The sequence below is a fragment of the Theobroma umbraticum genome, unplaced genomic scaffold (genome assembly GCF_002168275.2).
Source record: "Theobroma umbraticum cultivar Fairchild unplaced genomic scaffold, ASM216827v3 scaffold_459.0, whole genome shotgun sequence".
Taxonomy (NCBI): domain Eukaryota; kingdom Viridiplantae; phylum Streptophyta; class Magnoliopsida; order Malvales; family Malvaceae; genus Theobroma; species Theobroma umbraticum.
In genome coordinates this window covers 261,100-275,018 of record NW_018397286.1, presented here as the reverse complement: position 1 = coordinate 275,018, position 13,919 = coordinate 261,100, and the positions used below count along the sequence as shown (strand labels likewise).

General features: G+C 36.2%; 2 protein-coding genes and 1 pseudogene across 3 annotated transcripts; 2 read left to right on the top strand and 1 right to left on the bottom strand.

Moving 5' to 3' along the window:
- The first annotated feature begins 1,306 nt into the window (after window positions 1–1,306).
- On the top strand, window positions 1,307–10,658 carry LOC110428502 (CLP protease regulatory subunit CLPX1, mitochondrial-like). 2 transcript variants are annotated; one of them, XM_021444340.2, is made up of 15 exons: window positions 1,307–2,595; window positions 2,726–2,787; window positions 2,916–3,013; window positions 3,101–3,180; window positions 3,644–3,694; window positions 4,608–4,682; window positions 4,814–4,891; window positions 5,839–5,895; window positions 7,885–7,955; window positions 8,048–8,147; window positions 8,334–8,438; window positions 9,361–9,423; window positions 9,537–9,659; window positions 9,783–9,941; window positions 10,234–10,658. In XM_021444340.2, the coding sequence occupies exons 1-15, from the start codon at window positions 1,759–1,761 to the stop codon at window positions 10,306–10,308; spliced, it is 2,034 nt and encodes a 677-aa protein (XP_021300015.1). In that variant the 5' UTR covers window positions 1,307–1,758; the 3' UTR covers window positions 10,309–10,658. The 2 variants fall into 2 exon arrangements, with proteins under 2 accessions (XP_021300015.1, XP_021300016.1); XM_021444341.2 differs by having other exon boundaries at window positions 2,458–2,595; window positions 2,921–3,013; window positions 10,234–10,655.
- LOC149526233 (5S ribosomal RNA) lies at window positions 8,608–8,726 on the top strand (annotated as a pseudogene).
- Window positions 10,659–11,848: 1,190 nt separating the features above from the next.
- Window positions 11,849–13,667, bottom strand: LOC110428516 (ENTH/ANTH/VHS superfamily protein). The gene has a single exon (XM_021444359.2). The coding sequence runs from the start codon at window positions 13,202–13,204 to the stop codon at window positions 12,077–12,079; it is 1,128 nt and encodes a 375-aa protein (XP_021300034.1). The 5' UTR covers window positions 13,205–13,667; the 3' UTR covers window positions 11,849–12,076.
- Between the last annotated feature and the right edge of the window lie 252 nt (window positions 13,668–13,919).

Sequence of the window (13,919 nt, the reverse complement as noted above, 5' to 3'; positions counted from 1 at the left end):
TACAATAAAAAAAATCAAGTATCTACAATCAAACAAATCAAAGTTTTGGTTCTTTACAAAACTCTGGTTCAAGCACCCAAGTTAACTAAAGTATAAGGGCACAGCCAAATTATGACTTGGGGGTATAGGGTAACCAAGGTGTAGTGACACAACCAAATAAATGCTTGGATATGCAAGAGAATGGCATATTTATGTGCTCAACATAATTTCGGTCAAGTGATTCAACCAAACCAGGTTAACGGTGTGTAGCCAAATATAGGTTGGGGCTAGGTTAATGACCAAGGTTGAGACAACCTATGATATATAGTTAGTTCATACCGGCCTTGAAGCCATCTAAACTATAGTAAAAGAAATGAAACTATTATAATCTATAAGAGCTTCTTTCCTAAGATAATGTTAGCTGATATAATCTCTCTCGACATAGTTGAGTTAGTCAGAAAAGGAATGAAAAGTATGATGAAAAATGAGAATGAAGTTGAAATTTCACCGAGTCAAAAATTGCTAGCAGCTGAGAGGTCTTCACTAGTTGATTTAAAAGGCTTGATGCCACCTTAATGGAAATACCAACATGACTTGATCGTAGCATTTCAACCAAAGAGAGAATTTGATTAGAAATGACCTTTTGTAGTTAAAAAGTTGTAACACAGAATGCTTATCATTTGAAGGCTTAGAATAGAAATGAAATTTATCTTAAAGCAATTAATCCAAGTGTGTATATGGAGTTAGTCCATCATTTGATTTAAAGCACATATATAGAGTTAATCAATTATTTGATTCAAAGTAAGTACATGAAGTTAATCTTTTGTATTCAAACTAAAAAGTGTATAAAATGCTTCAGAAATAAAGCAAGTGGAGAAGATGAAGAGGAAAAAGAGAAGGTTAAAGGTTTAGGCTTGAGAGACTTTAAGACTGCCTAAAACATTATACTTGGTAAGGGAATCAAGGACGGGACCCTTTTTACTTTATTGGTTGAAATAAAGACTTGCAAGGAAAACATGGCATTGAATTCGTAATCAAAGACATACCATGGCTGGAGGCAAAGTGTTGGTAAGCATGCAATTGAAGATGATGATAAGTTATTTAGCCCATGGAGGATGACTCAAATCGAGAGTAAAGTTTGCAATGAAGCAAAAATGAGTCATCGAAAAAGGGGTAAGCTAGTTGTAGGAAATAGATAGTTGTCAGTGACACACATGATCAGATCATGCAGACAGCAATGTCTGTTTGACAAGCTTGTTAGCTATTTAACGGTGTCTGTAGTTGCCTGATACGTAGGTGAACAAGTGAAGTAAGCCGTCTGGGCGTGGCGGTCAAAGGTATTTCATCTATATATATATATATATATATATATATATATTTATTTATTTTTGATTTGATCAAATATTAGCAGTGGGTAACAAAATTAGGAAACCAGACAACTAACTTGCTTTGCTTCCATGAACTCTCCTTTAAACACTCTCTCTCGCTCGCTCGCTCGCAAACTCCTCCTGTTAAGGCTATCATCATGTTTTTGATTCTAGATTTATAGTGTATTTGGGTTAAGTAATGGTGCATGTCAATTCCCAATTTCAGCTCTTCCTCCTCGTCCCGCCAATCCGTAATTCGCTCCTCGTCTTCTCCCTTTATATATAATTGTAAATCAACTTCCTCTGAAGAAACAAATGCTTACCCATTGATTTAATTCTCTAGTATTATGTCCAAAGAATTCTGAATAAATAAAATAAATTTGTTTTTGTTTTCATTTCATTGTCATTTCAAATGTCTGGGACTGGGATGTGGAGATGGAGGAAGCTGCCCTTACTCTCCCCGAGGCACAAGATCTGGGCGCATTTGAATTCCATGGAGTGCTTGGGATGCCATCATTCCCTCATAGGAATAGGAATTCAAGAGCGGTACAAGTGGGACAAAGGGGGAGGCGACAACCGCAACGATGACGGTAGCAACTCCCCAACCACCACGAATTCCACTACTACTACCTCTACTGCTAGGCGAAAGATGAAAGCGGAGACCAATTGCCCTCGTTGCTCCTCCCTTAACCCCATGGATCTTGTCTTCTCCAATCGCCACAATTCTTTCAATTTGAATTTTCCTCATGCTACCGCTCGCGGTGATGATCAATCTGATGACACTAACAGTAATTCTAGCGGCAGCAAATCCACCCCGACCTCTACCTCCGCGCCCCTCAATTTCTGCCCCACTTGCAAAACCCCCTACCACTTTCGGATATCCCCTCTCCAGGGAACGTTCATGGAGATTGGCCGCCACCAAAACCATAAGTCCAATCCCAAAACTTCTTCTGCTTCTCCACGGAACAGGCTTAGGTTATCCTTTTGGGACAATCTCAGATCCGAGAACTGGCCGCCAACTCCACCTCCTTCAACGCCTCCCCCTCCCGGGAATGGCATCGCTGTGCATTCTCCTCCCGGCCCGCCCTTTGCACCCGGAGTTAATGTCATACGGGCTACGGGGCCCAAGGAAGACCATGGTAGTGGTGCGTGGTTGGGCGGGGCCAATTTGGGGAAGGATTTGCCTACGCCCAAGGAGATTTGCAAGGGCCTTGACCAGTTCGTTATAGGCCAGCGCAGGGCAAAGAAGGTGGTGTGTTAATTATAATAGAATAATAATTAGTAGTACTCACTCGACTAATTGTATATCTCAACATTACAAATTATAGGAGTGAAAAAAAAAAAAAAAACCCTCTGAATGTGATAAATCATTGTTGCAGGTGCTGTCTGTTGCCGTTTATAACCACTATAAAAGAATATACCATGCCTCATTGCAGAAAGGGTTAGTTTCCATATTCATTCTGAATTTTTCATCTGATTTTGGTTATCTTAGGTTAATTGTATTCTATTGAGTAAACTGATATACAACATAGATGTAGAGAGAACTGAGGTCATGGATTTGAATGCTAGGTCAGGAGCAGAAGCAGGAAGTTTAGAATCAATTGATGATGACGACAAGGTGGAGTTAGAGAAAAGCAATGTGCTCTTGGTCGGACCAACTGGCTCTGGTATACAGTCTTCATTATTAACTAGTTGAATGCATGAAATTACGTTGTTGGATTCCCTTTCTTATGCATGCACGTATCCTACAACAGGAAAGACTTTATTAGCAAAAACTCTGGCTCGCTTTGTCAATGTTCCTTTTGTCATTGCTGATGCAACAACTTTGACACAGGCAAGTCCATAGTTCGCATTAATCTGTGAAAATCTTGTAAAATACATATTTCTGATGCATGTGAAAGCACATTGGGTTGAGCTATGTAAGGGAAGGTAGTTCTCTCCCGTTCTTTAAACACCACCCTCTCCTTCTCAAGACTTGAATATGTTTATAGATTACCATGTACAAATTATCTTAGTAGCAACTTTTAACATTCAAGCTCGAGCTTGTTGAAGTAGTTTACCTGATGATTTGAATTGTTTGATATCTTCCTAGCCATAATAGCATCTTATTAAGTATGGAAAGTCAGGTATTACTTTGATTTGATGCCTTGTGATCAACTCATCTGAGGTCCTAGAATGTACTTTTACTATTATACATTTTTGCCTTTATGATTGACCGTAGCCTCAGTTCTCTTAGCAAAATATTTCTTCTTATTTTTGGCTGTCCCATTTAATAGGCAAATTGTTCCTTTATGCAGGCTGGTTATGTTGGTGAGGATGTTGAATCGATATTGTACAAACTACTTTCGGTATTTACTTTAATTCTTTGCCTCATTGGAGTTAATAGGTAGATTCTCATTATCATCTCATTTCTTAGGAAACAAATTGCCTTAGTACGATGAGGGAGTGGGAAGACAAACCTCTGGTTCCAGGCATCTGCTCCTGACCAATGAGACTTCAATACCTCAATTTGTAACCCATACACTCTGAATTCCAGCTCTAATACCTCATTTCTAAGGATGTCTTCTAGCGCTCATTTCCATAGTTGGTGTAAACTGTTACTGTTATTACTGATGGTCTTTGTTCACATCATTTAAACCTTCCTAGTATCATGCGTTTAGGTGCATAATAAGCTTGATTTAATATTGTGAAAGTACTTTGAATGTACTTGATGATAAATCTGTGGGTTTCTCTGTAATATATTGATCATGATCCTACCATGATATCTGGTCAGGATTGTTACATGCTCTCAAGCATGTGCTAGAGTGTTGTAAAGAAATGAAACAAATAAAGAACTTGCTGGAGGATAGAAATATGCTAATTGAAAGATTAAGTTATCTAGGACTTAATTTTATGTTTTACGGGTTTGGTTGAAATTTTCTCATATATATAGGCTATTTTAGATTTTTGATATATTGATTAGTGATATTTCTCCCTGTATTTGTTCTTTCTAATTTGGTCCCCTAGTTCTTCTGTTTCTCACCCAATTTCCTCAATTCCTCCCTAATTACTTGTCTCTTTCTGATTTTCCCTCTAAATTTCTATTTTCTATCTCTTCCCCCTAGTTGTTCTACATCAGAACTTCCCTAATTGTTGTATGTCTTTGAGTAAAGTCAAACATGTTAGAATTAAAGAAGGTATTTAGAAGCAGAGAGTGCACGCTATAGGTTATGTATCCATATATCAGTATTCACATATTTTTGCTTTTCAATGTACATCTAGGTAGCTGAGTTCAATGTAGAAGCGGCTCAACAAGGAATGGTTTACATTGATGAAGTTGACAAGATAACTAAGAAGGTTCTGCAATAATTTAGCTCTCTTTCATTCTTTCTTTTTTGATGGAGCAACTGATATTACTGATTTTACAGTTTAATCCAGGATTAATTTTGGACCTAAAATATTCTTAAAATGTTGAAGTACTTTTGCAGGCGGAGAGCTTAAACATTAGCAGGGATGTTTCAGGGGAGGGAGTTCAGCAAGCATTATTGAAAATGTTGGAAGGAACTGTGAGTTCATTGGTTGTGCTTTTTTAATTTGATAATGCTTGTGAAGGAAAATCTTTTTCTGTCTCACTTTAGGAACCTTTTTAATTATCAATATCTGCAAAATGCCCTTCCAAAAGCGGTCAAAGTGGTTGCATAGTTTCTGAGCTTTTCCCTTAATTACTAGGTAGCTAGTTTAAGAATTATCTAGGGTTTGAGTTAACAGCTGGTGATGCTGGTTATTCTTCTAACTTCTGAGCTATATGTAGAGAGAGAGTAGCCAGTTTATTTTTTCCTAAAAAAAACAGCAGGATAAAAATAACCTTTTGAGCTAGTCTATCAGCTGAAGAATAATGGTTTGCTTTCATGGCACTGCAGGCAGTACGTGTTTAGTAGAGGTTTAATCTGAAGAAGCGATAGGTTGAGATGAAGCCAGAATAAGTGGATCTCAAAGAGGATAATAAAATCAACTATTGCATACAAACTTTATTTTCAGTAGACAGTCAGGAACTATCACTTATCAAATCCAAAAACCTAAATTCATATTGAACTCTGACCACATAAACTAGAATTCTTTACACCCAAATAATGATATTGAAATTCCTTTTGGTTTCTATAATAGAAAGGAAATGGGAAAATAACATAAAATTTCATTTTATTTTATTCTTTTCTTTTTCTTTTATTGTCCAGGACTTTGGCTGAGAGGTAAAATTATGTAGTGTAGCATGTGATATATGCATTGATTTTGTATAAAAATCTAGTTCAACTTGGGAACCTTTATGAATGAAACGTGAATAGTTGAAAGTCACAATTGGGATATGTAACATAATATGATCTACAAAAATGTTGAATATTTGTTGGTTTGCCTCTCTCTCTACTTGATTTTTCCTTTTCTTTTTCCAACCTATTTTGAGGTTTTCAGCTGCATCCTTACTAGCTGCCTCACAGTTGATAAATGTTTCTTTGACCAGATTGTAAATGTTCCTGAGAAGGGAGCAAGGAAGCATCCTCGGGGCGATAATATACAGGTACTTTTTTTATTTATTATCTCATTCATGAATGTATCTATATGATTAATATCTCTGTGTTGTATATTTACAACCTACTGTATGCTTTTTACTTCAGCAACTGTATAATATTTTTTCTAATATATTGGAAAGACTGTTTCAACATATAATGGCCCAAATTCTTTTAGGGTTTTATTTTTTATATGCATTTAGGATTGTTGCTTGTTAGTGCATTCAACTTTAAGCCCTGCCAAAGATATATCACAAAATTCTTTCAAGAATTAGTCAATTCCCAAAGGAAAGGTACATACTTCAAAATTTATATCGAACTATTAAGCATTTTCTTTCCCTTAGTGTACAAGCAAACTAGATTGATAGTGTAGATAATTTTGTCCTGGCTATCGTTGGAAAATTCTTTAACTTGCTTGTAAGGAATTGAGACTTTGTAAATGGTAAGAGCTCTGCATTACGTCCTCTACAAGCCCAAATGATATGTTATAAACAAATATTTATAAATGGTAAGACATTTGTTCAAGTTTTACAACATCCACCATCAATAACCTTATCTGTTTAATTTATTTATATAACATGAATAAATAACATTCTCTTTTCCTTTTTAAAGAGATGTTTTAGAGTAGTGAGGAGATCTTTGAGGCATTTGGTGTGCTGTTATGTTGAGATTCTGAAAATATTTATCAAAATCCAGAATCTAAAATTATTGAAGCACCAAGAGGTCAATTGAGAATTGATCTACCTACAATTTAAATCTTGTTGCAATGAATTTCCTCTTGTGTATCTCCAATCTCAAGGATACAACCTGCACCAGCAATCCCCAATCAAACCATTAGCTTTGATACTGCTTGTTGGGATTTTGAGTAGAAGTGCATACGATATCAAGAGCAATAAATTATAGATTACGCATGCATATAATAATTGACAATGCACAAATGAGATGAGTATTGAATGTTGTTCAATACTGTTTTCTTTATGTCAAGGATGACAGAAACTCGTTGTAAATTTGTAACAGTAGAGAATTTACAAGAGCTTAAAACATTGAAACCTGTGCCTTGAATTATCCCTATTTTCATGCTCCCTAATGAAACTCTATCTAATGAGTCCTATTCCATATAACTCAGCGTTCTCTTCAGCCCTCATAAATCTTTACAGTCCTCCTGAAAGCACATCTCTCATAATTCCTGATAATTGAAGCCCTCTTTATATTTATAGAATTGTGTATGCACGCACTAAAAATTTTTTAGCACTAAGAATTTTTTCTCTATGAAGAGTACTTGCAGTGCACCTAATAACCATGTAATTCTAAGCAATAGAATTCTAATAGAAAAAATGGATTTTTTTTTGACCAATAAGAGTTTTGATAAATTTGACCTAAAACTTCCAACAGAATACTTTGTAGTATTGTATTCCCACCTATTAAAATCCAGAATGCTTTTCTTCTCAACTCCAAATAAACCAAACTATTGCTTCTAAAAGGGAAAAGAGAATTCCATATAACTTAGAGAAAAATTATACCTGTTCACTTTTTCATAAGAAAAATTTAGGTATACAATTTGACTATTATGTTTCTTTGGATGTTGAATGAAAACTTCTACAGTTTCATTAGTAGTTTATAAGAAACAAAAGTAAAAAATGATAGTACCTACATCCTATACAGTTTTTGTTGGCACTGCTCTGCTCTTCGTTTGTCAACTTTAGCTTTTTGTTTAAATTTCTCTTTTCCTCCCTGTTTTTGAAGATTTGTTCATGTAGTAGGTGTTGATCAAAAAAATTAAGAAATAAAAGGTCTATGAAATACGTGCAATACAACTACAGTTTATTTTTCTACTCTTTTGACTTTTAAAGTTTGTCATTATATGTTTGATTTGGTATTTTCGTTGTAGAAAAGATTTTAGTTTGAACTTAGGAATAAGTAATTCATTTTAAGGTAGAACCATTATTTTCAGAATAGTTAATTTTTGCTACTACTATTAAATGGATGTAAATAATCTGCAGATAGATACAAAAGACATCCTTTTCATTTGTGGTGGAGCATTTGTTGATCTTGATAAAACAATTTCAGAGAGGTAAAGCCTTAAAATATTTTACCATAAGAATTCTCTGTCAAATGGTATTCGTTCAGTTTGAGGGAGTTTAAACATATTGTGTTGTTAACCAGACGGCAAGATTCTTCAATTGGTTTTGGAGCACCTGTTCGAGCTAATATGAGGGCCACTGGGGTAACAAATGCTGCTGTGACATCGTCTTTGCTTGAATCGGTGAGAATAAAGACCATAAGAAGTTACTAAAAAAAAGAAATATAAATTTTATTGCCTACTTCTTTCTCTCTAATGATAGTACAACCTAAATAAATATGTAATATGCTCTCCCCGATATTCCTGAAAAGGATAGCCATTGCTAAAGTTTTCCTTGAGATGAACCTGTAAGTTACATTTTCATTTCAGGTTGAGAGTTCGGATCTTATTGCATATGGCCTCATACCAGAGTTTATAGGGCGGTTTCCAATATTAGTTAGTTTGTCGGCTTTAACTGAAGATCAACTTATGCAGGTAATATTTCTTCACTTTTTTTCTTTGGTGTGCATGTGTGTGCATGTTTTTCCTGTTAGTTTAATCCTTTTAGGTATATGATAGGGACCATTGTGCTATCTCTAAGATTTATATTATTGTTCTGTTCTTTCCCGACTGTTTATGGAAAGATGATGAAAATCCTAACATGCAATGCGATCATACCAGCACTAATGCACCGGATCCCATCACAACTCTGCAGTTAAGCGTGCTTGGGCGAGAGTAGTACTAGGATGGCTGACCTCCTGGGAAGTCTTCGTGTTGCACCCCTTAAAAAAAAAATGTAACAACTGTTCATGATAAGGAAGTGCAAGGCTGATGATAGCTCTGATCGTTTGCAAATGGTATGGGAAACAGTCAGTTTGTGTAAAATTAAATGTCAGGTTTGGACAAAAATATGTCAGGAAGTGATCAGTTATTTGTAAGAAAGTAGGGTTGCTATTACTTGATAAAATAAGGGAAGTACGACATAGATGGTTAGATCATGTGCACTGTCAGCCTAGGATTACTGGTACGCAAAAATGTTTTTCTCCAAGTAGAAAGAATGAGAACAGGTAAGAGGTAGACCAAAATTTTTGGGTAAAAGTGATAAAAACGATTTCACAGTGCTTTACATCTTTGGAGGATATAGCCCTTTAACTAAAGGGAATGTAGAAAATGGAATCCTGTAGTGGAACCCAATTAGTTTGGATTATGCCTTTGTTGAGTTGGGTTGAGAGTTAATTGTTGCAAATTATTCAAGTTAAAGGCATTAAAAAGGCTGTCTTTATGCTTGAGTCTTTGCTTCTTTGCATTCTGCATCAGTTGATCAAACTGGGCTTTAGAGTAAACCTGTTAACAACTATGAATTAATCAATATTTTCCTTTTATGTTTACTAGTTGTTGAGAAAAATTTGTGCTACAGGTGCTCACAGAACCAAAAAATGCTCTTGGAAAGCAGTACAGGAAGTTATTTAGCATGAACAAGGTAAGTTGCCTCTGCTTGTTCATGTTCTCTCTGATCTCCCCCTCTACGTGATAAATATTATGTTAATTTGAATTAGATCTCTGACCATTACATAATTGCTTCTCTAATTTCAGGTGAAGCTACATTTTACATCTAAAGCATTGAGACTAATTGCCAAAAAGGCAATGGCTAAGAATACTGGTGCCAGGGGTTTAAGAGCTATACTGGAAGGCATTCTTACTGAAGCCATGTATGAGGTATTGGAGGGTCATACTAAGTTTTGAATGAATTGGGATCAAGCATATGATTCCGGCATAGATGTATTGTTATGAAACTAAAAGCTTCATGGTCTAAAGCATTCTGACACGTGCATGTTTCAGATTCCAGATGCAAAGACTGGAAACAATAGAGTAGATGCTGTTGTGGTTGATGAGGAGTCAGTGGGTTCAACAAATATCCCCGGATGTGGAGGGAAGATTCTTCGTGGAGATGGTGCTTTGGAGAATTACTTTGCTGAAGCCAAGTTGAAAGATTCTGCGGTATGTTTTTGCATATAATAAATATGCATTAGACTTTGTGCATATTATCTGCGTCTTTTTGATCATATATCAACGGCTATTCATTGACACAACTGGCTTCTAAGATGCTCTTATAGTAGTGTATCTAATGTAGGAAAAAGCATCCTTGCCCAGGGAAAAAATAATTTCATATCGAAAGCCCCGACATAATTTACTGTAGTTACTTTGGTGTTAAGTCACTTATGGAATCAATTTTGGCATCATTAAGACATTATTTGGTAATTCTCAGAACTGCGCTTGTACTTGTTTTTAGGAAAACCTTGCATCAGTAGAAGGGGAGCTGCAGGAGGGTGAATCTGAGGTTTCATCAAGGGCCATCAGCTTGTAATATTTTTACCACCGCAGATATTGCTGTACTGTGCTAAATTTCTGTTATTTGTAAAGATAATAATCATTCATAGCTGCATTTATCTTGTAACAACATAGATTTTGGTTCCATACTTGAGTGGAAAAAGATAAAAGAAAAGGAGAGGGAAAATGAAAATGTAGTAATAATACGCACCTGAGCGTTTGGCTCATTGTTTGGTGCATGATTCCTTACTTATAGGATTTAAATTCCGCTTCCTCTAATAATAAAAAAAAAATGTAACAATAATACAAAAAGCAGTATCTTGTTTAAAATTTTGTCCCATTCGAGGAAGAGGTATTGGTCAATGAAATTATACAAATTTGGTAGTAATTTATTGTAACATTTTGCTTGATATGAATGTTTAATCAATGGTGTTAGGGTCTATCATGTGTGTGAACTTAAGGTGGAGCAATAGTATGGGATATCAATGATGTTAGTGTACATAGTAGGGTTTATGAATGTGTATATTAAAATGGTTTATGAATGATGTTAGGATATGAGAGGGCATTTGCCTTGTTAAATTTTAATAAAGGTCACATGGAAGATGTAACAAAATGGAATGGAATAGACTTTTACCTGCTCTGTTGACTTGCTTCCTTCAAAGGAATGGAACCAGAGACAACCACAAGGAAGCACCCTTGGTGTACTTGGGACCTCCTCACATCACCACAAGGAAAGTCTTTCATGTATTATTATTAATGATCTTTTTTTTTTGTTTATTCTAGTAAATTTAAATATTCTTCACACCTATCATGTCTTTTCTATCTTTGAAATATATATATATATATATATATATTAATATCCCTTCAAATCTTACTTATTTCTAAATTTCTAAACTATGAATATAAAGAAAATTATGATAACAATTTGAGTTTTTATTTTTCAAAAAACAAGTAGTTTGGTGAACTTGAGAATGAAGGAAATGCGGATCCCTTTACTTGTCAAGGTTGGTTAAACAAGAAAAACTGATTATGAGTTCAAGTACTCATCATTTGACCCAGACAACTCATGGACTCAAACAATATATGTTATATCATACAACTTGGTTGGTTGGTAATGAGAATGGATCTCATTAACTACAATTCTTTCAGAAGCCATCATTGTCTAGGAGAATAGCTCAGTTACAGGTTTTGTTCTGCGAATATGATATCGTATATGTAACTCAAAAAGCAAACAAGGACAATATGATGGTCGATTTTCTTGTAGATCAAGCTATCAGGGATCATGAACAAGTCAAGTTTTCTAATCACTAAATTAAAGGGTATCGCCCCAAAATCATGAAATATTACCCAACAAGATTTATATTATCTAATCGTTAAATAAGAGAAAGTAAAATATCACCTTAAAATCTCTTTTAACATCTTTTGAAACAATTAAATAAGCAAAATGTAAATGTAAGTGACAGGCTAATCTCTTCTAGTTAAACATGATTGTCATTAATATAAAAAATAAAGATAACTTAAGGATAAAATTTATTAAATTAATTATTTTGAGATGAAATGTTTATTGCATATTCAAGTTGAATTATAATAAGATTTTAAGAATTTTGGATAACTTTAAATCTTTGAAAGAATTGTAATTGGTTTAACAAGATAGGTTGAATGGTCATGACATCTCTCCTTAGGAAGGTTTGAATCCTCTCTCTTAACTTTTACTTCCTCACTTCAAGGGTTGATAGTTTGATTGATCTCTCTACTATTGACAACCTTTCCTAACCTTAAACGGAGCAGAAGGATAAGGATCACCATCATACAGCATCCATGGCCACCTGCGAGTCACCATAATCTTCTTCAAAAACCACCCAAACCTTGCTTATTTTGGTTTCCAGAGTGCATGAAAATGGAGTTGATGACGAACAACTCATATCACCATTTTCTTCCTTTTCGCTTTCTTTACCAATCGGTGCTGAGGCCACAGTCCTACACATTATTGATGATGATGAACTTGTTGACATGAAGTTGGAGCAACGCTCCAATGCCAAAACATGATCCATGGTGATGATCCGCACACTGGGATACTCCAGACTCTTGTTTTCAATAATTCGTTTGCAACTCTCATACATATCATGAAGCTCTTTGCTTTGGCGAGAAGCCCTCTTGAGTATGTCGCATGCCAAACTTCGTGCTGCCATTGTCAAATCAAAAAACATGTTGACAAGATTTTCAATGCCTTCACAATACATAATGTAAACTTGGAAGCTCTCTTTCAAGGTATGGCCAATGGCTGCTTGGGCCAAGTTGTCTGCAGGCAAAATATCACGAGGTTGACAATCCAAGACTCTATCTATGAACGCTTGACATTTGGGCAACTTTCGATACACCATATCAACAGACTTCTGCTCATAACATCGAAACTCCAGGCCATTGAACATGACGGGTTCTAGTTTTCCTGCTTGGTTAATGGCCCATCCCACTCGTTCTTCGAGATAAGCTGCATAGCTATGGAGGAATGAAAACGAATAAGGGTCTGATGAGTTCTTGCGAAAACACTGGGTGCTCATTTGGAGATGGCCGGAAACATGTGCCCTACGTAGCTCTTGCTCGAAGCAGCGGCTACCGCCGCGGAAGAGACGATGAATGAGCGAAAGAGTTTTGAGGGCGACCAGGCGGTCTCTGGTCTTGCAGAGGCGGCGTGAAATCCTTTCAGCAAGAAAAGGGATGGATCCTGGGGAGTTTGAGACAAGGAAGAGGATCTCATGCATGTATTTGTCCTCTATGGGGCCGTTATCATGGCCAGTGGCACGCAGCACTGCAATCTCTATGTCGGAAAACCCTTTGCCATCATGGTTGTAATTAATCATGGCCTTACCAATTGATGCATGGTCCTTAACCGAGCCAAGAGCTAGGCGAAGCTTGCCCTGCATGTCCACCACCATTCTTTTTCTATTGATTACTATGAAGGCCAAGGCTGTAGGTAAAGGCTTGAGAGGAGGCAGATTTATATAGATAGAAAGGAAAAAGCAGAGGCCATTTGAAAATTAAGCAGCCATGAGGAATCGATTCTAGCTAGATTTTAAATACTCCAATGTCAAACTGGCATTCACCGAACAAAACAAAGTACAGAAAACAATAATGGAACAGTCTGTTTTCCCCTGTGATGATTTTAATCTGAATAACTTGCCCTGGCCTCATCACTTGAGCTCACATCAAGTCAAGATGGAAAAAATGAGTAGCAACTAGGATTGTTAGGGTTAATGTATCATTGGATAGGTTCTAGGATCCCTTAAAAGAGGCCCCTCTTGAAAAAGAATTACTAAGATTTTACATCGTGCAGCATGTATACACGTACTAATAGCAGCACCCGTCCCCCAAGATAAACCATAAGCTCCTGGAAAATATTGAGAGAGAGGGAGAGATGTTGGCCATTGGCCACACCACTAAAAGCCTCGGATTCTCTTCTTTTCTCATTTGAGAGATAGTGTTGATCAACATTCAACATTCTCCCTTTTCAACTATGATTTGATTGTTAGGAATAAGAAAGAGTGCCTTACAAGGCTCTCTCTCTCTCTCTCTCTCTCCCGCTACTTGTTTTGGGTCTGGATATAAATGAATAAACTACCACTCCAAAGAGTCAACGAGGCACAAAAGGGG